The sequence below is a fragment of the Bidens hawaiensis genome, unplaced genomic scaffold, assembly GCF_021521415.1.
Source record: "Bidens hawaiensis isolate Kalapana, Puna unplaced genomic scaffold, B.hawaiensis_p1.1 tig00012610_1, whole genome shotgun sequence".
In the NCBI taxonomy this organism is placed as follows: domain Eukaryota; kingdom Viridiplantae; phylum Streptophyta; class Magnoliopsida; order Asterales; family Asteraceae; genus Bidens; species Bidens hawaiensis.
Window position 1 is genome coordinate 220877 of NW_027492036.1, and position 25284 is coordinate 246160.

General features: G+C 33.1%; 1 protein-coding gene across 1 annotated transcript; it reads left to right on the plus strand.

Moving 5' to 3' along the window:
- Nucleotides 1-14251: 14251 nt before the first annotated feature.
- On the plus strand, nucleotides 14252-22022 carry LOC143541542 (uncharacterized). Its single transcript, XM_077034343.1, has 14 exons — nucleotides 14252-14353; nucleotides 17451-17654; nucleotides 17732-17913; nucleotides 17987-18113; nucleotides 18218-18415; nucleotides 18514-18609; nucleotides 18699-19700; nucleotides 19783-19893; nucleotides 19969-20042; nucleotides 20108-20159; nucleotides 20229-20318; nucleotides 20403-20449; nucleotides 20525-20599; nucleotides 21706-22022. The coding sequence occupies exons 1-14, from the start codon at nucleotides 14252-14254 to the stop codon at nucleotides 22013-22015; spliced, it is 2670 nt and encodes an 889-aa protein (XP_076890458.1). The 3' UTR covers nucleotides 22016-22022.
- Nucleotides 22023-25284: the final 3262 nt, after the last annotated feature.

Sequence of the window (25284 nt, forward strand, 5' to 3'; positions counted from 1 at the left end):
TAAAGCACTCAATTTAAAAAAATAGTCCTAAAGTTTACACGTTTAATGTTAATTGTTGGGTTAAAAGTAATTTTGATAAAATATGGGCTGCAAATATAAAAAATTTCTGGGACTTAAAATCGGTTTGCCGGTAGAAACCGGTATTTTAGAAAAAACCACCAGTACGATGTTCTAGCAAACCGGCCAAAAATACCGGGCTCAAAACACCGGCTTGCTGTGCGAAATCCAGTTTAACCGGTTCAGTCGGCCGGTTTAAACCGGTGTTTAAAACACTGGGCGGGACCTTCTAATTGCCATCTTGTAATTGGCACCCGTGATGTTCACCATTTTATTATAATTACTTTTCATTTTTGAATAATCATAAAACAGGTTTGGCAGCAGGCGAGTTTACGTAAACAAGTCAAATAGGTTGATGGATGATGCGTTGTACTGATATTGTAGATTGATTAAACGTGTTGTAAAGAAGTTAAATGAGTTGACAGATTAAAATTATAAGATATATGTTTTATTTAGCACACATGTATTCTAATTTAACGGGTAGCTCTCCTGTTTTGTTAGCACAACATGAACACCGCCTGTTTTTTCAAATGAGTTAGACATATACATTGCTCTTGTTAAATAAATTTAATTGATCACCTGAAAAACCTAATTTATTTTATACCAGGTTTATGTCATGTTTCAAATCGCGTCACAAATCGTTATGAGTGAATCATATGTGTATGCATGTCTATTTATGTATTTATGATATATATAATTGAAGGACCCTATCAAGAACGTCACTGGCACGTGGAAATGTCCATCTCTACTTGTTCTTTTACTTTGCTTTGTAGCATCATTGTTGAGCCCCCCCAATAGCTTTCATGAGGATCAATAATTTACTCGTACCATGTATTGGCTAAAGTATATGAAGTGGTTGGTTTTTACAATAGTCCTTAAAATAAGTTATTTGAGTTTAGTTTTATGTTTTCACCTCACTTTTATCATATTACCATTTTATAATTTACTTTATAACATAATATTATATAATACAAAGTACAGTGTAACTTGAAGACTAGTACGTATATATACTCTAATGCAATTCTAAAGAAAAACTTGGCTCTAAGAGCATCGTCAATGGAAAGTTTGTAAGGTGTTTGCAACTCATGCAGGGGGGGGGGGGGGGGGGAGAGAGAAGAGAGGTGAGAATGTGGTAAGATTGTGATGATGCGTAGGTGTTTGGAAATAAAACGCATATACCATTCTAGATGCTCCAACAGAGTAATAGGTTAAGTTGTCACGTTAGTTGTTAGTTGTCAAACCATAAGCTAATTACAACTTCATATTTATTTGCTATTTTATTTCTTGTTCTAGAAAATGAAAATACCCACATCCTTTTCGATGTATTTATAATGACTTTATATTAGACAATGCCAACTTTAATGTATAAATAGACTTTATTAATATTTCTCTAGCCTTATCAACATTAGTTCTAATTCTCGACTCGGAAGTAAACTAAAGGAGCTCGGCAACAATGTATATGCAATTCACATAACCCACATTAGAAGTTTAGCATTTTAGTGTACCAATTTATGTTTATACAGCAACATAACGTCTCTCCTTTCTAAGCACGTATCACGCATGTTTCTCCTTCAACGTGTTCTCATGAATTTCTAACACATATCCTTCAACGTACGTTCTCATGCATCCATAGTATGGTCCTTTTGTTTTCCAACCAATCAAACCACTCAACTAACATTTTTATAATAAGATAAAAAAATTAATAATTATTGTGTTTTTAGTTTAACCATTACGCATTTCGTGAGAAAAGTTAGTAAGAATCCCAGTGCATACGTGACAGTGACAATCGATTTTCACTTTTTAGTTAAACCAGTATACATAGTTTTATACCATGTGTTCCAACTATATACATAAAAGTGCTTCATCTCTCTTAGAGATCATTCGAGATATACCTTTTTAGTATGTCATTTTAATCACCAATATACTTACCTAAGGTGTGATTTTAATTATGTAAACAAACGAAGTGGTGTTTGATGGTAAATGACCCAACCCACATTAGAAGTTTTTGATTGAACTTATATTTCACCATCTTGGTTGACATCTCCAAGTGTGGGCTTCTCTCTCTTAGACCCAGGAATTTGCAGTTGTGTTATTGGGCTCTAAATGCAATCTGCATGGCCCACTTACTGTATGGTGTTAGAAATGGAAGATGATGTGGGTTCTAGTCCTCCGGATCAAAACAATAGTGCTTTGATATGTAGTATGTGTTAAGAAACGAGTACACATTGTCTTATAGGATCTTCTCCTTAATTGTACAAATCAAGTACAATATATATATATACTAGTTGTTAGAAACCCATGTATTAGATGGGTAAAATACAATAAAAATACTAAACAAAGATAATTTTCTTTAATTTGTAAGTTGTAAATTACGACGGGTAAAATGTGAAATAATAGAAGCAGGAGAAGTAGGTTGGCCTCACATAATTCCAACTAGTGGCGGTGGAAATTTCCAACTTCGTATCCAAAGAGATTTCATGAATTTTATTCTAATTTTCTCCAAGTACGCAGTCATGATCATCTTCTTTTCGCACATAGGTATTTTAAGAAATCAAGAAACGACACATCTTTTCAGATGCTCGTATTGAAAGCGTATGAGTGCTTTAGTAGCTTACCTTTACCCGCCCAGACATATGCTATGCAGTTCAACAAATTTGCATGCAGGTGCATGCACCTTGGACCGCTCATTTGAATGCACTAAGGTGAATTTTAGAGTATATCAATGGCATGATAACTCACGGACTACATCTCACACGCTCATCAGTCTCCTCATTGTTGTCTTATACCAATGCGGATTGGACCGAATGTACCACATCTCACACGCTCATCGGTCTCCTCATTGTTGTCTTATACCAATGTGGATTGGACCGAATGTACCGATACATGCCTCTTTACATCTTGTTGGCAATCAGATGCACGATTAACAAAGAAATGAAATTGTTAAGCGCAAATTAAAAGAATACACAAGTGCATTAATCTATCATTGGATTAATCTTGGTAGCAATCAAGGTTCACAATGCGTTCATATATATGAAGAAGTGAATGAAGGGCTGCAAAGGTTGACGAGTAACTGTTTGATAACGGCTATGTATTCTCGTGACTTATTATATGCAAACACTAACATTCTTAATCTAGACTAAATAAATATTATATTCTGTCACAAGTAATAACAATGCAAATATAATATTATGTCTTTAAACCAAAAAATGTTTATTTAATTCTAATATGCCCCCTTAAACATTATTGAGTTTAAGAGAAATCTTGGGCATGCTCCTATGGGCTTCTTCAACAACAGCTGCAGCTTTTCCAAAGTCAGATTTTCTTCTCTTTATTAGCCTCTTTACTACATTCCAATCGCCTCCAAGATAAAAGTGCATACTAGTCTTCTGCCTTGTGCCCATCCTCTATTTCTGTATAAATATTTTCTTGTGCTATATCTAGATTTGCCATTCTTCTTGCCCTCTGAACTTTAAGTTTTTCATAATTACATTCAAGAGCATCCAAATATTGAGCATATAGGATCTGTACCAAACGAGTGTCAATATAATCAAGACGGAGATCTTTTGCAATTACTGCCCATAGATTGAATTCTGTGGCCCTTTTGTGATTGTTTTCAATTTTAACAAAAAGATAAAGATCGAAAAGTTCCACCCTTTTATTTTTTTCACATGGTGGTGGAATGGGTCGATCAAGAATCATAAAATAAAGTGTATGAACCAATCTAGCATTTGTAAGAATTTAACCTTGAATGTATTTCGGTGTTCCCAAACTTCAGTGGTGACATCAATGAGATCCAGAAAATTAACACAATCATCCAAAGTATTGAATTCGAATTCCATTATCATCGTGTCATTTTTCTAGAGCTTTGTATTATGTTGACTAAGCATCAAATCATTAAAATATGAATCGAGATAACCTTCTTTAAATGCAGCATATTCACCATGGACATCTAATTCATTTATCAGATTATTTGCACTAACCCTTTCATCAACAGTGGGTGTCTTAGCATTCTTGTTTTTAAATCAGGGGGAATAAAAAACACTAGGTAAAATAATTTGATTTTCGTCTAGTATAATTCTAACTTCCCCAATCCTGTGAATAAAAACAAACTTGTTTTTCTCCAGTTTTGATTTGACCACAAACTATCTTCTAATCTTACGAAAGTGGTTAAGAGTACCCACAAAATGGTTGTGCAGTCTTGAATTCACGTACCAAATATCGCTCCATGGGTCGTGAACGGTGCCTTCAACCATGCACTCTTTCGCATATTCGTCACTTTCTTGCGGGAGCATCTTTCCTGCATCAATTGTTTGTCGAATCAACATGGACGCTTCATCATTTTCTTTTGATTTGCATCAATGTATCAAGTGATCGGGTTCACGGTTGTAGTAGCAAAGCCGTCTATCATACATCCTTGTGTTCATTCGTTCCTTGTATCATCTGGTTGTTTCCATGGCCCATTTCTCTTTAACTAAATGCCAACTGGATGTGAATTGAGTGAATTGCTTGAATTGAAAACCGGACTCTGATACCAGATGTTGGCAATCAGATGCACGATTAACAAAGAAACAAAATTGATAAGTACAAATTGAAAGAATACACAAGTGGATTAATCTATCGTTGGATTAATCTTGGTAACAATCAAGGTTTACAAATGCGTTCACATATATACAGAAGTGAATGAAGGGTTGCGACGGTTGAGGAGTAATCGTTTGATAACGGTTATGTATTCTCGTGACTTATTATATGCAAACCCTAACATTCTTAATATAACCTAAATTATATCTGTCACAAAAAAAATAATAATAATAATAATAATAATAATAATATGAAGTCTTTAAACCTAATAATGTTTATTTAATTCTAACGTATGTCGCGTTTAAGTGTCAAGGCCAAACGGCGCGGGGTCGCCAATATTTTTGGAACATGCAGGTTAGTGGTTACATAGCCTTATGCCTGAACTTCATCATTCTCCCACTCATGTTGCATTGGTATATTGTGACAATATCAATGTCGTTTACTTGTTTTGCAATCCAGTCCGAACCCAACGCACCTAGCATGCACATTAAGTCAGATATCCATTTCGACCGTGAAAAGGTAGCCCTGTGAGAAGTTCGACCCATACATGTACTTTCTCTACATCATATCGCCAACATTCTCACCAAGGGATTACCTCTCATCTAATTTAATGATTTCAAGCACTGTATAAGCATCCGAGAACCTCCTGTATAGACTCCAAGGGTACCATAATATTAGCGTATATGCTCAAACATATCCTATAAGTTAGGATATTTGCAATTTGAATATGTAATCTCATCCTAATTTAGATTAGGTTAAAGTATAGTATTTATACACGTTGGATTTTAATGAGAAAGGGGAATTAATAACAATTTTGAACAATTAGAATGAATGCGATACTCAGTTAAACATGATGGTGCAGGAGGTAGAGCTTGTGCTTCTGTCGATTGAAAACAGTAATAAAATCACTCTTTATGGTACTCTGTTTGACTAATTCAGATAATTTATGACATTGGTACACACGTTAAGAGCATACACGCTTTTTTATGGTATTCCTGTATTGGTATCTTCTTGTTAAAAGCGTGAGGCGCTCGTAGGCATTTGGTCCTAAAAAAAAGCGCCAAGACAAAGATCACTTGTTGAGTTTATCCTTCTTTAACCATCCTTATTATAACTTGTTATGTACCAAGACTAATAGAATCTAATGTACCAAGACTATATGTTTTTGTATTTTTATGGTACCTCAATCGCTTTCAAATTTCGGTGACTACCATACCTGATTTTGATCGTGTGAGTGTATCAAAATCGGCTTCCACTCCGCATGCATTCCGATAGTGAAGCAAACCAAAGATGAAAGTGTTAGATTCATTAGGTGGGAATAGGCCAGTTCAGTTTCAACAGCATTTGCCCGAGTACCCTAAAAGATTTGTGTGAGCAAATTAATTACTCCTTCCTTTGCATGTTGGTCCATTAATTAACTCAACTAAAACAAAATCCAGTGATGATAAAATGATGGATTCTTGTTGACTAAAGCTCATAGCATCATAATGTCAAATGATGAACATGGGCAAATTGATAATTGTAGCTTTAAAAAGTTATATAATATGCTCTATAGCTACATGGTGAAAAGTTAGAATAATGCAGCACTAAAGATTAATCTATTTGTGTCACCTTCTATAGACTAAAAAAGACATATTCTTCAGGTAAACCCTATTAATTATAAAAGTTTGAAATATGCATTCATTCTTTAAGGTATGATCAGTTTTTGACTTTCAGGCCTATTTTGCTTGATAATGTAAATTCGGATAGGAGAATAGCATGGAAACAATAATTTGAACCGGTGTTACCCATTATAAGGATTTGTAATGTTGAATTAGGATTCACGGTTGTAAAGAAAGCAATTTTGTATGATCAATTTGGCTTATGAGGTCAGAAGAAGAGATCTTTTGCTTAGAAATTGATTAGAAATTCATTGTGTTTCAAGAAAAGTTAATGACTATGTTAGAGTGTATGAAATATGCACCAATTTGACAAGTTCAATCTTAAATTTCTGATACAAATGTAGAGTTAGTATGAAGCATGTAAGCACAATCCTTGATGACATCACAAATTGAAGAAAATGAGGAATTAGATTTTACTTCTCTTTAAATTGAAGCATGTAAATTCAATCCTTGATAGCATCATAAATTGAAGCTAATTAAATGTGTCATGGTGAATGTTATGTGGTGGTGATTCTACATGTTTAATAATGTTTTTATTTGAATTACTAATTTAAAAGACTAAAAAATAATGAGTATGGAGAAAACAAATTTTTCTTTTTTGCTAGTTACATTTATCAGCTGAAATTATATGAAAAAAAAAAGAAGTATTTTTAAGTTATAAATGTTTGATTTAAGTATGAATACAAAGATATTATTATCAACAAAATAGGTTTAAAATAGGTTTGACTTAGAAAAGGTTTTATGCATTTTAAACAACTTTAGCTCCACTTGTCACGTCAACTAAATAGCTAATTTAATCTTTCAACTTTATTTAATTTTTTAATTTATACTTTTAACAAAATTTCAGAATTGTTTACTCTTGTTTGCTGTTTATTGTTTGATGGGTAGAACCAGATAAAGCATGAAAATTTACACAAACTCAAACATCATACGAAAACCTGAAAATCTTGTTAAAGATATGAATTCAAACATGACTCCCGTAATTATAGGTTCACACAAAGTCATAATTAAAAGTCAAAATTGTGATGAAACCACGTAAAAAGTCCAAATTTGTTTGGATGGTTCATAAGGAGTGACCAATAAAATCAACATGATGACCAAAATCCCTTTCAAATACCTAGGCTAGTAAACCTTGAAACTTATCTTTGAAATGTAATAGCTTATGTAATTTTTGCTTGTTTTTTAGGGGTTTCATGTTAAGATTTAAAATATGATATGATGTGATATTCGTGTTTGGCTGTTTATTGATTTCGACCCACAAATAAGAAATTAGATTGACCTTCTTTCGACTTATATTCCCGAAATATAACACACGTGATTGCATATCATTAGGGTATTAACAAGTCATTTGGTTTGACCGTTTTAACTTTTATTATTCATATATTTTTTCTTATTTTTGGAATATTTTTTATTATTCGTATATTATTTTTGGAATACTATATGTATTACATAGTATTCATCTACCTCACTTTAATTTATTTTAATTAATGTAAATAAATATTTTGAAGTAATGTTTGGTTTAAATCGTTAAATCGTCGAAAAATAACCGTTAGACTGGTCACACTAGTCGGCTCAACCGACTTGCATGTTTGGTTTGTTGTTCTATGAAAATGTTAGATCTGACATGATTCTCAGGCTTGTGTTAGACTGTTAGGTTCGAACTTTCAACATGCCAACGAAACCCATTTGACACACAAACAGAACCATTACCTATAAAAAAGGTGAAGACTACAAAAAAACAAAAAAAATTTGGGTTTTCATTTTAAGCCTCTCTAATAAACAAGTTGTGTCCGCGTTGACATATTTGCCCTGCTTGTCACACCACAACCTAAGACGAAAATGCCGGGGCGTGATCCGATTACTCATAGCTCGAAGATACTATCATAAATATAAATGACAATATCTACTTAATTATTTTATTTCAAATGTACACACAATATACAAATATAACAAAACAATTCAAATAAATATATATATAAAATAAAATTCATGTTTGTCTTCATTAAAACCCTAAGGTTGTTCTACGTGTCCATACTTCAACTTCAAATCAATAGCAACATGCATATGCGTAGAAAACATGGGTGAGTTTATCACCAGTTTTGCAATAAAATAATGTTAATATAATAAATAAAAGAAAAACATGATAAATGCGGTAAATGAATCAAACCATGAACAAATAATAATAAGACTGTTGCCAAGCAAATCGGGCGTTAGTCAATAATAATGAGAACCCAATACATGGGAGTATGATGGACCCCTCCGAATATATGAATGAATGAATATTAATACAAGTAAGCATGTAACAAGTATATTTGATTAAGTCACTCACAATTACACGTATGCATTTGTTTGATATATATATATATACTAGTTTTAGAGCCCGTGTCACACACGGGATAATTCAAATTATAAAATTATAAGTAATACAAATAATTACATAACGTATATGAAAAAAAATGTATTACATCTATGCTTGTATCTATATAGTGTATACATAAATATACTTTATTTATATCACAAAAGGATTTTTTTAAACGAACTTAATAAAAAAATGCTCGTGCAAAAACGTACCCGATAATGCTTCTTTCTATTGAAAAATTCATTCTCGGTATCATATATGTATAATTGAAAGAATTTTGGTTATGAACCAATTTCGGAAATAAGACTTCTCATACGATAGTAGTTCTAACCACTCAGCCTAAATACAAAAGTAGCGTTACCTTTATTGATATATTTATCAATTTACTATACATCAAAGGAAAGTAGAATATTAAATTGTAACAATTGATGTTCTTCAAAAACTATGTTTTTCTGAGCTATACCATGAAAAAGATTTTGATAAGTTTCAGAGGTCTTCTCGACTTTGTCATAATGACAACATAAAAAATAATATGTTAACACATTCAATTTTGTGAATATTTTGTTTCATTTGAGCATAGTTTTGCATGACATGCTTCCTATACAACGTTCTGATCACAATTGAAGGAAAAAATAATGTTAAGTTCCACAAAAAAAAAACCCCCAAAACAATTTTTATTTGAGAAACATGAATTGTTGTTGATTTTTGGAATTCACCAAGTATTTTAAAATATATAGTAAAATAATATGTTAATATTTATATTTATAAAAATATATAGATATTATATAAATATAGTGTAAAGGGTAAGTGAATAATTATTGATTTATTACATATATTAGGGTATATTAGTTTTGGAGGGAAAAAATTGTGAGAATTAACAAAACATGAAAAGTGTCCACATTTATTTTACTTTATTAGAATATGTATATATATATATGATAGTATAAAATATGGATAGGTACGCATATGTACCCAAAATGTTTAGAAAAGTTGGTAAAATAGGGAATGATAAACTCACCTTAGATTAATGACAAACAAATATAAACACGATTAAGCGAGTTAATGAATAAGCGAGTCGTCCACTACATGTCAAATGATATGAACTATTCAGAATCTGAGATTTTAGTATATGATAATATAAATAAAAACGAACTCGTTGCCGCTGTAATCAATCCAAACGGACGTTTAGAATTCAAGTTATGTTTGTTAAGATTTAAGCGAGCTGATACTGACCAGAATCCGAACAGCGAGTCGGAAGTCGGGTTTTAGTCAGTAGCCTTAAAATTTCGTTAAGAGAATAAAAATCTTCTTGGCCAAATGTTGAATCCGACCAGAAGTATGAGAAAACGTTAAGTCAAACTAGTTGACTATTTTGTCCTTTAACGAGTTTTAAACGATTTGACTAGTCAACACCCTTCAACCACCGAAATTGATTGAAGGTTATTGACTAGGGAATATATATATATATGAATGATTTCTATGTTTACAACTTACCCGGAAAGTGAAAGAATCAACAGAAACGACGAGTCAAAGGTCCACACGTAAGCAAAGTCAAACGAACAAGCTTGTATCTTCAACAATAATGCAAAAACCGAAGGATTTTATGAGGCATAGAGAAGGGTGACGGCTGAGAATGCTTCTTAGGGTTTAGGTAAAGTTTGTGGCAGAGATTATGAGTCTTGTTTATATAAGAATATAAAAAACGAACCATATATGGAAGATTTGCTCGTTTAAGTAACTAAATACGATATTAATGACCAAATCAATGAAATAAGTTGTAGATTTCGTGCATGATCAGTAATTTATAAATATGGACTTGTATTTTAGTTATAATCCTTTTCTTGGACCTTAATTTACTCGATTTATGTAAAAAATAAACGATTTGGATGCTAAAAACAAATTAGAAAACAAAATAAGCTATTTAATGAGAAAATCTAGTACAATAACTAACAAAATTTGTCTTGGACATCAAGAAAACGAAATTGGACCAGCTATAACATTTCTTAGAGTTTAAGTTTCGTTAATTTAATCGAAAATAGGAAAGAATTGACAAAATTAGTCCCTGTAGTTTCTGAAAATGCGATTTTTAGCCGTTTTAAGCGATTTAAAAGGTTTCTAAGGATTATTTGGCATGATTGAAAGTTATGGAATTATAAAATAAGTTAAACCAAGTTAAATACAAGTTTTAATCAGTTCAAAAGATCCGAATTGCATTCTCGAATCGGTTTAAACAAATACGAAAAATCCGGGATGTTACACTGCTTTACCAAACAGATTTGGTCGGGTTTAAATTTTCCAACACACCAAGCTTAAACCCATCAACCTATTTTAAAATAGAATAAAAATTAAAAGATAACTTATAAGATCAACCTACCAACCTGTTTACAATCACTTTAACATATAAGATCAACTACCAACGAGTTTATGACCCGCTTATATAATGAGTTACACACGTTATGTTCGAGCTACACAATCAAAGTGCATCCAGATTACTGAGTCAAAGAAAGTTTAAATTCAGCTATCCCATAAGAGTGCCATTTTTGTGAAAATGATATAAAATAGGTTGCAATAGGATCCAAACTTTAGGAAATTGCAGATAATAAAAATAATAATAATATAAACAAAGACCTTAAAATTCTACGTGTCGCGATGTGGTTGCTCCCCCCCTTTATGGAAGCCACCAGATTGCTTGATTTTTAAATGGAGTTCTCTCATTGATTTAACCCAAATTCATGGGTATAGGTCTTACCAAAACTAGATAGCTCTTAAACGGGTTATAACATCTCATTAAATTAAATATTAATCTTACCAATTATTTGATATGAAAATCCTATAAAATAGTGATATACTAAAATTTAATATCCAATTTAAAAAGAAAATGATATTATTTATATAATAGTTCAGGAATAAATCAATGAAAGCATATTTATATAAGAGTAAAGTGTCATTTTTGTCCTTGTGGTTTGGCAAATAATGCGAATTTAGTTCAAAAAGTTTATTTTTTGCATATGGACCCTCCACGTTTCTCAATTCTTGCCAATTACATCCAAATCACTAACCTCGTTAAATTTAATCATTAAGTCATGTAGACATGTCTTTTCACTATTTCTTTATTATATGAGTAAAGTGCCAAAATCGTCCATGAGGTTTGGTCATATTTGCGAATTTGGTCCAAAAATATTTTTTTTTCGCAAGTAGACCCTCGATTTTTCCCAACCGTTGCCAATTTCGTCCAAATTGTTAATTCGGTCTAAATTCAACGTTAACTTATATGTGTTACTATCATTTTACATGTTTGTTTACATTATTGTTATTGTGTGTTTGTTTGATGACATATATTAGGGATGAGCTCGGTACCGTACCGGCACCGACCGGTACCAGTATCGAAAATCCTGATCCCGAAAATCGCAAATGTTTGGTACCGGTACCAAAATGTTCGGTTCGGTACCAGGACGGTATTGATATTTGAGGTAAAAATTGGGAAATACCGATACCGTACCGGTCCCAAAAACTTAGAACCTTGGTACCGACGGTACCAAATCGGTACCGATTTCGGTACCGGTAACGGTTCGGTACCGGTACCGATTTTGCTCGTCCCTAACATATTATAACATTTCACGATTCCTATGTTTGAATCCAATATATTATCCGTTTGTTTATTCTTCTTTATTTTTAGTCATATAAGGGGTTTAGCTCAACGCAATAATAATAACAATGTAAACAAATATGTAAAAGGACAGTAACACCCGTGAGTTAACATTAAATTTAGACCGAGTTAACAAATTGAACAAAATTGGCAACAGTTAGGAAATATCGAGGGTCTAATTGCGAAAAAAAAATATTTTTTGGACGAAATTAGCAAATGTGACAAAACTTCAGGGACGATTTTGGTACTATACTTATGTAATAAAGAAAGAATGAAAAGACATGTCTACCTCTAAGTTAACGATTCAATTTAATGGAGTTAGTGATTTGGATGTAATTGGCAATAATTGGGAAACGTGGAGGGTCTATATGCAAAAAATAAATTTTTTGAACTAAATTCGCATTATTTGTCAAACCATAAGGACGAAAATGACACTTTACTCTTTATATAATAAATACACAAAAAACCTCATATTCACAACGATTAGATAATACATCAATTAAAATAAATGGAAATCAAATTTAATCAATAAAAACATTAAAATTCCATCTTTAAAAACCTGCAAAAACTTTATTTATTTTTAAATACTGCCAAACATTATAATAAACATTATAATAAAAAGATTTGACAAACAAACATCTTATATAGCACAAAAAATGGACGACCAGTAATTATGGAATTTTTGTAAATATGGAACGGATTTTAATTAAATATGGGATTTTTAATTAAAACTACGTAGTTTTGATTGGTTTTAAGTGTAAGGTTATACGTCTCATAGCACCGTATTCACTTTCCAAAAAAAAATACACAGAAGATATTAATTTAGCGCTAACGAGAAGCTCGGATTCACAACCTATATAATTCAATCATATTATCCTATATAATTCAATCATATTATTCAGTAAGAGAAGCACAACTCTACTAAAAAATTGATTACATCGATCACCTACCTAGCCAGGTTTAACATATAATTCAAAAATAAAAAAATTCATAAGCATTTTTTTTAATTTCGCTTCCCATGTTCTCACTTTCACCAAATTTCCATGGAATGCGCACCTAAAACCCTCTCTGGATTTTACTTTATAGTGGTAAATGAAGGTTTCTCACGTATTTGACCCGAATTCACGGGTAAAGGTCTTACCAAACCCAAATAACTCTTAAACTGGTTATAACATCTCATTATATTAAAAATAATCTCATAAAATATTTGATATGAAAATCCTATAAAATAGGAATATACTAAAAATTAATTTTCAATTTTATTTAAAAAAAGATATTATTTATAATTAAGAAACAATTTTATAATAAAGAAAATAAACGGGTAATGGGTATCACAAAACCCAGATAGCTTTTAAACCGGATTATAACATATCATTTATTTGTGAAACCATTTTATCATCAAACCTTAAGTATATTAATTATTTTCTTACAATAAATAAAATTCAAATTCAAATATACATATATAAAAATTAAAAACGAATAATATAAAACAAACCCGTAATACGGGGATGAAATCTAGTATTTTATAAAAATAAAAAATCCCAGAAAAAAGCTCAAATCTGCGTACTTGTTCCATATAGATTTCCTCAATTCTCTCAGTCTCTTCAAATTTGACTCACACACACATACACACTCACATACAATTCCACCCTCTGAATCTATCCATCCATCTATCTACTGGTACCCTATCTCTCTCTCTCTCTCTCTCTCTCTCTCTCTCTCTCTTCCAGATGCGTTTCTGGGTTTTCTCTCTCTAGACTCACAATCAAACACTCTCTTCATTGTAACAATATTAGTCTTAGATTCTTCAGTTTCTTTTCAAGATTTCTATAAATTTCCAACCTTTTTTACAAACCCATGTCAGATTTCGTTTAATTTTTGTGGGTTTTGAATGGTTCGAGCAGATGAGTTGAATTAACGCTAATTTTTGTTAGGGTTTCGAAATTGAAGATGGCGTCTACAGAGGCTGAGTTGGAACAACAGGTCAAGGAAACTGGGAAGCAGTTATTGCATCCTCCGGATACCGTTGATGAACTGTTGTCTGTTCTTGATGTAAGCCCTAATTTTCAGAAAAAAGCTATTTTGTTTCTTAAATTTGGTAATTTGTGTTTTGTGATGTGAAATTTGACCTCAAGGTTTTGAATTCTTGGTCTTTAGATTGCATTTTGATTTATAGATTAGTGGGGTGACTGGTTATATGGTTCGAGTAAAGTTTCACTTTGAGAAATAGCAAGTATTTGTATCCGCTCGTTACCGTTATTTGTTATAGTTAACGATATGTGTAACATGCCTAGTTTATCATTTTAGGAATAGTATTACTAAATATTTGCATTAAAAATAATAATTACCTGCGCGTTGAAAATAAATAATTACCCGTGCGTTGTTTATGTAAGCCCTAATTTTTGAGTTTTGTTTGGGAAAAAAGCTAATTTGTTTCTTAAATTTTGTTAATTTGCATTTTATAATATGAAATTTGACGTCAAGGTTTTGAATTTTTGGTGCTGAATTTAGGGTTATGTGTAACAGTTTGAGATTTAGATTGCTTTTGTGATTTATACTAAGATTAGTGGGGTGACTAGTTATAGGGTTTGAGTAAAGTTTCATTTTAAGAAATAAAAGGTATTTGTGCCCGTGCGTTACCATTGTTTTTTATAGTTAAAGATGTGTGTAACATGTCTAGTTTAGCATTTTAAGAATGCTATAACTACATATTTGCATTAAAATGAATAATAATTACCCGCGTGTTCAAAATAAATGATAAGTTACGCAAACATATTTAAAAACAGTAAAATTTTTTGTGGTTAAAAACGTTGTGGCCAAAGTTGAATTTGGGGTAATGTGTCTAATGTGTAATAACTTGAGATTTAGATTGCATATTTGATTTATAGGTTAGTGGGGTGACTAATTATAGGGTTTGAGTGAAGTTTCATTTTGAGAAATAAAAACTATTTGTTCGGTTTGTTACAGTACCGTTGTTATGGTAAAACTATGCTTGTAACATGTCTAGTTTAGCATTTCAAGAACACTATTACTAAAATTTTGCGTTAAAAAAGGTAATACTTGCACGCATGTTGAAAATAAATGAAATGTCATGGAAATGTATTTAAAAAATGTAAAATAATTTGTGGCAAAAGTTGAACATTTAAAAGTGTTGTTTGGGAAAAAGGCTAATTTGTTCATTTAAGTTCGTTAATTTGCATTTTATAATGTGAAATTTGACATCGGGGTTTTGAATTTTTGGTGCTGAATTTAGGGTTATTTGTAACATCTTGAGATTTAGATTGCATTTTTGATTTATAGGTTAGTGGGGTGACTGGTTATAGGGTTTGAGTAAAGTTTCATTCTGAAAAGTAACAAGTATTTGTTCGGTTTGTTACGGTACTGTTATTTGTTATCATAGTTGTCAATAGCGGTGATAGCGGGCGCTATAGCGCGCTACGTAGCGATGCGGCTATAGGCCGCTATATACTAAATATTGGTTATTTAGCGTGATATAGCGGTATTTAAGTTTTTTTTTTAATTTTAATTTTATTTTTTAATATAGAAAATTGTAGTAACCTATTTTTTAGGCTTGTTTATCAAGTTTATCAACCAAACAGCTGCACGTTCCACAAATTCCATCGTAAAAGCTTATTTTGTGAATATAAACCCTAATTATTTGCTTAAAAATTTTCTACCTCTTTATCGCTAAATATGAAATAGCGGTCGCTATTTACCGCTATTCGCTACGTAGCATATAGGTGACCCGTCGCTATTTACCGCTATTCGCTATTGACAACTATGTTTGTTATAGTAAACGATGCGTGTAACATGTCTAGTTTAGCATTTTAAGAATACTGTAACTAAATATTTGCATAAAAAAAATAATTACCCGCTCGTTGAAAAATAATACTTACCCGTGCGTTGATGAACTTCTCCCTGTTTTCTATGTAGGCCCTAATTTTGAGTTCTGTTTGGGGTAAAAAGCTAATTGGTTTCTCAAGTTTTGTTAATTTGCGTTTTATAATATGAAATTTGACCTCAAGGTTTTGAATTTTTGGTGCCGTATTTAGAAGTGTGTGTAACAATTTAAGATTTAGATTGCGTTCATGATTTCAAGAATTGTGGGTTGACTAGTATTTGTACCTGTGCGTTACCGTTAGTTGTTATAGTTAAAGATGCGTGCAACATGCTAGTTTAGCATTGTAAGAATAGTATAACTAAATATTTGCATTAAAAAATAATAATTACTCGCGCGCTGAGAAATAGTACTTATCTGCGCGTTGACGAACTCCTTGGTTTTTATGTAAGCCCTAATTTTGAGTTTTGTTCGGGGAAAAAGGCTAATTTGTTCCTTAAATTTCGTTAATATGCATTTTACAATATGAAATTTGACCTCAAGGTTTTGAATTTTTGGCGCTGAATTTAGGGTTATGTGTAACAATTTGATATTTAGATTGCATTTTTGATTTATAGGGTAGTGGGGTGACTGGTTATAGGGTTTGAGTAAAGATGCGTGTAACATGTCTGGTTGTACGATTTATAGGTGCTATACGAAGTATTTGTACCCATGCGTACCCGTTATTTGTTATAGTTAAAGATGCGTGTAACATGTATAGTTTAGCATTTTAAGAATACTATAAATATTTGCATTAAAAAAATTATAATTACCCGCGCGTTGAAATACATGAAATGTTACAGAAACGCATTTAAAAAAACTAAAAATTTTTTGTGGTCAAAGTTGAACGTTTAAAAGGGTAGTGGCCAAAGTTAAAAGTGGGAAGGTGTTGTGATTAAAAGTGAAAAAGTTTTATGTGACCAATTTGTAAACGTCTAAAAGTTTTGTGACAAAACTTGAAAGAGCGAAAGTTGTGGGCCAACATGTAAAAGTATAAAAGATTGGTGGCCAAAGTTGAAAGAACTTTTCATCTTGCCTTTCAATATATATATAAATATTAATATTATTATTATTAATTTAGTTATTAATTTGCACTCAGGCATTTGTGATTCATTTGGTCACACTATTTACTGTAGTGTGAATGCAGATGTAATTAAGAATATGATTGTTACTAGTTAACTGTAGACAGTTTTTGTACATATTCTTAAATGAATATTTTATATTCGCATTTGGTACATCTACTTGTTGGGTTTATTTGTCTGTGTTTCTCAGAAAGTGGAGAAACTTTTATCAAAGGTTGACCAGTCACCGAAAAAGTCTATGCTCGATGCACTCAAACCGTCAATGAGGGCGTTAATACACGATAAACTTTCAAAGCATTCAGATGTTGATGTGAAAGTTGCAGTTGCTTCTTGCATCAGTGAAATAACAAGAATAACAGCTCCTGATGCACCCTATGATGATGACCAAATGAGGGTACACCATAAACACACACCATTTGAAAAATATGTATATGTGTATGTATATTTTAAACTTCCTTTTTATATGCACAGGATGTCTTTCAGTTAATTGTTTCTTCATTTGAGGGTTTAGCTGACCAATCAAGCCGATCGTATGTCAAACGAGCTTCAATTCTTGAAACAGTTTCCAAAGTCAGATCATGTGTTATCATGCTTGATCTTGAATGTGACGGGCTGATAATTGAAATGTTTGAACATTTCCTAAAATCAGTAAGGTACGCGTTTGATCTAATGTATTCTTCATTTTAAGTAACAATATGCAATCATTATTATTATTTTTTATTTCAGGGACTATCATATGGACTCCGTATTTCCATCGATGGAAAACATAATGGCGTTGGTTTTAGAAGAAAGTGAAGAAATTCCAGTGGAGATGCTCAAACCATTGCTCGCTAGTGTTAAAAAAGATGAGAAGGTACGAGTTTTATGAATTATAGTTTCCCCCCCCCCCTCCAGTTTGGATCTTTTTTGTTTCGCATACAGTTTTTTGACCAAATTTATTTATATATTTATATACAGGGGGTATCACCAACAGCCCGAAAATTAGGTGAAGGGGTGCTTTTGAAATCTGCTGATAAGCTAAAACCGTATCTTAAACCTGCTCTTGTGTCTCTTGGTGAATCTTTAGATATGTACACTAAAGTTGTGACTTCAGTATGTGAAGGCACAACTGCTACTTTTGAAAGTAATGATGAAAATACTTCTGGGATACAACCGGTATGATTTGTATTTTCTTTATTATCTAACAAGTTGCAATCTTTTTATTTGTATATTTAGTTAATTGTTTTTGTTTCTTTCTTCACGCTTTATTTCAGGCTGATGAGATCAAATTGGAGAAAGGATCAGTAGACGAGACACAGCAGGCTGATGAGAGTAAGCTTACAACGGCATCATCAGAACAGACGGAACAAGTATGTTATTTAACATTTTAAACAGTTAATATGAATTTATAATATCCTGAATTTCTGAAATTGATAAGTTGAAAATAATTGTGAAATAGGTGGTAAAAGAAGATGCTTGTCCTGAAGAAGAGGTGGGCCATACTGAGGATAAATCTCCAAAATCTGTTATGAGTAATGGAGTAAACGAGATCGGTAATGAAGAACCTTCGGTTGATCAGGAGCCAAAGAAACCAGAGGAAGACATAAGTCAACAACCTAAGGAGGATACTGATGAGTCAGCAGATACTGACAAGCTGGCAAAAGCAAAATCACAAACCGAGCCCTCTGATTCCTCTCATGTTGAAGGTGAAACCGAAAATGAAAATGAACATGAAAAAGAAAAAGATAATGATGTTAAAGAGTCGGTAAGTAAAAAGGATGGTGATGTTAAAGAGTCGGTAAATGAAAAGGATAATGACATTAAAGAATCAGAAAATGAGGACGCTAAAGAGTCGGAAAACGAGGATGTTAAAGAGACGGAAAATGAGGTGGTTATTCTGACTGAAACTGAAAAAGATAGTGATGCTCAAGTTTCTTCACCAAAAGCAATGGAAAGTAATAAAATGAAACCTGACCCACAAGAAGACGAAACCGCTTCTCCATCCAATGATGAGGCTGTTAAGAGCACGAGCCGGGCCAAAGCAGCAGGAAAGAAAGTGGTTATTGCAAAAGAGATTAAAGTTTCTGATACTGTAAACGAGTCGGAAGATGATGAAGCTGCTAGTGATTCAGACGCAAAGCCTCTGAAAAAGTCAGCACCAAGGCCAAAGTCAAAATCAAAATCAAGAAAACAATCGGGTAAGAAGGCAAAGCAGACCACTAAGAAAGCGGATGCAAAAGTGGAGGACAGTGATTCAGATGATAAGCCGCTTAAACTGTCGGTTAAAAAGGGGGATAAAAGCAAGGTTACAGTTGAGGAAGAAGATGAAAGTGATTCAGAAAACAAACCGCTTAAACTTTCTGCTAAAAAAAGTAGCCCAAAGAAGAAAGATACTGGAAAAAAACGTGGGACCGGTAAAAACGTTACAGAAAAAGAGCAAGCAAATTCAGGGTCTGATGATGTCAGTAATTCAAAATTTTAATTCTTTTCTTTTAATTTATTTTGAAAATAATCTAAAAGTATGACTTTTTTTGGGTTTGAAGGAGATGGATTCGTCTCCAAAGTCGGTTACAAAATCAGCTAAAGGGGAGGGAAATTCCAAAGATACCCCTGTGACTAGTGCAAAACGAAAGCGCAGCGCTGTCAAAGATAATGTAAATATTATTAAGCTTTAGTCTATAATACAGTTTGGATCAACTTCTAAGTGTTAGAATATGAATTCTTTTCAGGTATCTGATGCTATAAAATATGATGCCAGTTTGGTTGGTACAAAAGTCAAAGTTTGGTGGCCTGAAGATAAAATGTAAGTACAGCTTCGCTTAAGGATTCAACATTGTTTACTGACATTAAATATTGTGTTGTTTGTAGGTATTATGAAGGTGTCGTTGAAAAATTTTATCCTGCTAAAAAGAAGCATAAGGTCATTTATTACATTTCAAATGATCGTATGTGACTTTTTATTGTTTTAAACATGTTTTGTGGTTTACAGGTTTCATATGTGGATGGGGATGAAGAGACATTGAATCTAAGAACACAAAAATGGGAAATTTTGCAAGAGTTTTCTGCACGAGATGATAAGGTTATAGCATGTTGATTAGTGTTAAATGTTGTCACCTTAATGTTTTTTTTATTATTGTTTGTGCTGATATGATTTGGTTGACAGGAGGAGCAAAACTCTGAGGCTGAAAATGAAGAGGCCTCCCCTGCAACGTACGCTTTACTTTCGTATTTTGCTTTATTAATGTTATAGCAGTTTCATATACATAAGTGATTGTTATGCTGCAGAAACAGGAAGAAAAGATCAAAAACAGATTCTGCACCATCCGTGTCACAAGAAACAGCCAAAGATTCAGTCAAAAGGTGTGTTTTTGTTTCTTTATTTATATAACTATGGTGTGCATGGGTCGGTTTGGTCTCAAATGGAACCAAAATCTGATGTTTGTTTTTTTTAACAATGGATTCGGTTCGGTTTTAATATTTTCAGTTTTGCTATTTGGGCTTGAAAGTTTTGGTCAAAAATATTACTCTAAATAAATGAATTTGGTCCTGAAACTATGGATCTGTTTCTCTTTAGTTACTTATTAATTAATTATTACATATGCGGACCTAAATTTTTTGGGCTACACTATTTATAAAGTTACTTAAAATTAGTTTTTTCTGTTTTTTAAGTTACGGTTCGATTTCTTCAATGGGTTTGGTTTTGTTATTTTTTTTGGGTTTATCATTTGGGCTGGAAAGACTTAAAATAGTGAGTTTGGGCCTGAAATTTTGTGTCTATTTTTTTTGTTATTTAATAATGAATTGACTATTACATTTTTGGACCTAAATTATTCAGCCATACAACTTTTTAGTTTCTTATAAATTGCTTAAAATTGTTCTTTTTCTGTCTTTTAAGTTACAGTTTGGTTTGGTTTTTTGGTTTATGGTTATAGCAAAGGCCAAAGAGATTTTATCCAAATGGTTGGCTTTTAACTTTTCAGTTTATGGTTACAGGAATACCAAACTGAAAAATCTTTTTTTTTCAATGAAGCATAAAACCAAACGGTTGGCTTTGACTGGGTTGGGTTGGGTTGGGTTTGGTTTGGTTTTGTTCTGTTTTGTTTTTCTGGTTTATGGTTATAGCAGAACCGAAATCGAACTGAAAAGTTGGATCTTTTAATAAACAAAAAACCAAACGTCAGTTTTGATTGGGTTTGGTTATTATGATTCAATTAATTGAGTTTGGTTTTTAGTTTATTTATTTTGGTTTATGGTTGTATTAAACCAAAACCGAACTGGAAAATCTGTTTCTTAAAAAACAAAAACCAAACCGTTGGTTTTTCATTCGGTTCGGTTACATCGGTTATTCTGGTTGCGTTTCGGTTATTCTGGCTTCGTGTGCTTCCCTATTTTTTGACACTCGTCAGATACGTTGTATAAACCCCACTTGAGCAAATTTGATAACTGTGTAAATAAATAAATAACAGAGGTGTGGCGTCTTCGTCTGGCAAGTCGAAGTCAGGCGCAAAATCCGCCTCCAAAGAAGCTGGAAAGTCAAAGGAAGACGAAGAGACACCAAAAGCCGGTACCAAGTCGAAGGCGGTCAACAAGTCAAAGGGTAAAACGCCTCCAAGTGGCAGCAAATCCAATAACTACGGTCCAAGCAAGGCAAAAACCAGTTCGTCAAACGTGAAAGAATCAGATGATGTGAAAACTCCAGAAAGCGGGAAGGGAAAGTCAACAGAGGCTACGAAGGGCGGGTCAAAGAACTCAAAGAAACGAAAGAAGAGGAGCTAGAGGGTTTGTTGACAGTAGTGGTTAGGGTTAAAAGTTAGTGATTTTCATGGTATTGTTTGGTAGGAGTATTTATTATTGGCTTTTGGTAGGGGTAAGTATTGTTATAATTATGATTAGTAGGTTAGGTTTTGTTTGTTATAAAGAGTTAGATGATGTGGTAGATTCTTGCATTATTTCTTGGTGACATTTTCTGGTTTAGAACCTTGTTTCAGTCTGTTTGGATTCTAGATTTGTTTCAGTTGCATTGTTTGTTGGTGAGATTTTATGTCTTAGTGATCTGTTGAAGGTGAAGGTAAACTGATTCTTGACGATTTAATAACCATGAACTTATTTTTATAGAAAATTTTTGATATTTTCTTGTGATACATGCGCCACGATATCTATCATGCATCCTGTTGTTTCACTATATTGTGTTTGTGTATATAGTTATTCGCGTGTGGTAAATCCAAGATGAAATGTCACAATATGGTAATTGTATATACTATATAGTATATTGAGAAGCCACAAATACTAGCGAATCTTGATATTTTTGATTTTGTTTTCTCACTACTGAATTGGACATGGAAGCTAATAGGAAACTGCAGCAGCACATATAAGCAATGAAATTTTGTAATTACCAACTGCATGCATATAGTTTTGTTAATTGTAAAAGCCCTGGCATCTTATAAAATAGGGCATGAGGCACTGTGGTGTCTCTATTACCATGTACAATAGCTAGCAACCCCTGTCATATATTAGAAAACAGGACTATATACAGCCTTTGCACAAGTAAACCCATGCCATGATGCAAGGCACAAACAGTACTATGTACCTCTAACCATGCACAATTACTGAGCACCCTTCCACGGCTAGAGAACTTGATGAAAATATTTAAGAAGGTTTTCTGAACACTTTTATGAAGATGAAGTTTTGAATTTACCATCTGCACCAGATTTGTGTAGTTATCTAATGCTATAGGTGAGTAAATAAGAAGCTTATAGGTTCTGATATTAGTCCTGCTTAGTATTTACACATTTTGTTTCAGAACGGAATTGTTGAACTATATTTGCTCTTGAAGTTTGGGTTTCAGTTTTTCAACCACCAAGTATATTGTTATCTGAGGTGTAAACCAGCGGTTCTGTTTGCTTTTGAGCCAAGTCAACGCAGGAAAGTGGGATTGACTGTCGACACAGAAGGCGAGATTGACTTTCAATGCAAGGCGGGATTGATCAGAACCGGTGGACCAAAGAACCAGGCTTTGTTTTCGGAAAGTGTTGTACAAGTATCATCAGGGGGATTACCTTTATTTCGGGTCGAGATAAATAAAATTGATCAGATTATTACTTGAGGGAAGAAAAGTTTGCTAGAATAGGGAAAAAGAATACACGAAAGATGGTTCAGTCAAAAGATAAGGAAATTGCAACAACAAAGGATGGAGGGACATCAATGACTTTCTAGTGCTCGATCCTTAACGAGACAAATTATACCATTTGGGCGGTAAAATTAAAGTACTCTTTAATGCCCATGGAATGTGGGAAGCGGTTGAACCAAAGGTAGGGACTGAAGTTGATGAGAAAAAGAACAATACGGCAATTGCATTACTATACCAAGAAATTTCTTAAAATATGGTATTGCAAATTGCTAATCTTACTTCAGCGGAAGAAATTTGGGAAGCATTAAATGTTCGACATGTTGGAGTCGATAGGGTTAAGGAGGCGCGTATTGAGACACTCGAGTCGGAGTTTGAATCTCTGAAGATGAATATTCGTGATTCATTCGAGGTCTATGCAGGAAAGATCAGTCATATTGCTACACAAGCAAGCAGTCTTGAGCATACGATGAATGAAAAAAGATTGGTTAAAAAACTTTTGGGTTTTGTACAAGAAAGTTTGTTCAACTTGTTGCATCAATTGAACAGTGTGTTGATCTTAACACTATGCCATATCAAGAAGCGGTTGGGTGATTAAAGGCTTTCGTGGAATGTACAAAGAAGAGAATTGAGGAGGAAGATGTGTATGGGAAGTTACTATTCAATGGAGCAAATGGGAAATGAAAGGGTAAACGTCATAAGTGTGAGCATTGCGGTTATAGAAGCTCAAACTGGGAGGACTTTGGACATGGACGAGGGAAAGGTCGGATGTTACGGAAAAGTCGAGGCGATAGTGGAGTGCAACGGGACAAGAGCCACGTAAGGTGTTACAAATGCAATGAACTTGGGCATTACAGGAGTGAATGTCCAAACTTAGAAAGAGAGGAGGCGAATTTGGTTTGAGGTGAAGACGAGGAACCAACGTTGCTGTAGGTAGATCTTGAAGTAGATGACCGTGATTAAGGGGGTGAATATAGTGTTAATCATGCATCATCAGAAGTATAGGGGTCGTGTTGTAAATAGTCGAGACTATGTTTTATATGTTTTAGTATAATGTAAGTCTAGGGTCTAGATGTGTTAAGTTGGAATATTATAACTTCCATAAACATGTGTCAAGTTAGGATTGGTTCATGTAATCTATAAATAGGGCAACAATCAGGATGTTTTATTCATCCAATCCAAGTTAGAGTTTGAATCAAAGTGTGATGTTCATATCATCTTGTTATCATATCAGTTCATTTATTATCAAAGATAAAGTCTGGGCCAATATGCTCTGCCTCTCATGTAAAATGTAATTTGGATATTAATGTACTAAACTCAACTCTTTAAATAACTATTATGGATCATAGAGTATAATGAGTACAAAATCGTCGTTTAATTGTGTTGATCAGTTAGTTCAGTTAAATCGGCCATGAGCTCACCACTCTAATTCCCTTTTTGTATTTATTAATGGAGAAGGGCTCTATCTTTTGTTGCTGCAGCAAGGGCAAGGCATGTAAATCTAAGGCAAGACATTAACTTGATGTTTACAGTGTTAATCATAGTTAGAATTGTAAAAGCCCGTATCTTATAAGTGTATTGTACATATTACTAAGATATATATATATATATATATATATACAGAACTCAATGTTACACTCTAATCCCTCTAATGTAATATATAATAAACTACGTCTAATATTCCCCGCAAGCTAAGGTCGGGGAGCGATCTTTAGCTTGAACCGTAGGAATAGGAATTGCGGAGAGGATAGAGGCTTTGTAAAAACGTCTGCAATCTGATCCTATGTAGAGATGAACTGAACCGAGAGTTTCCCTTGAGCTACCAGTTCTCGAACAAAGTGAAAATCCACTTCAATATGCGTTGTACGTGCATGGAAGACATGATTTGCTGACAAGTATGTTGCACCAAGATTATCGCACC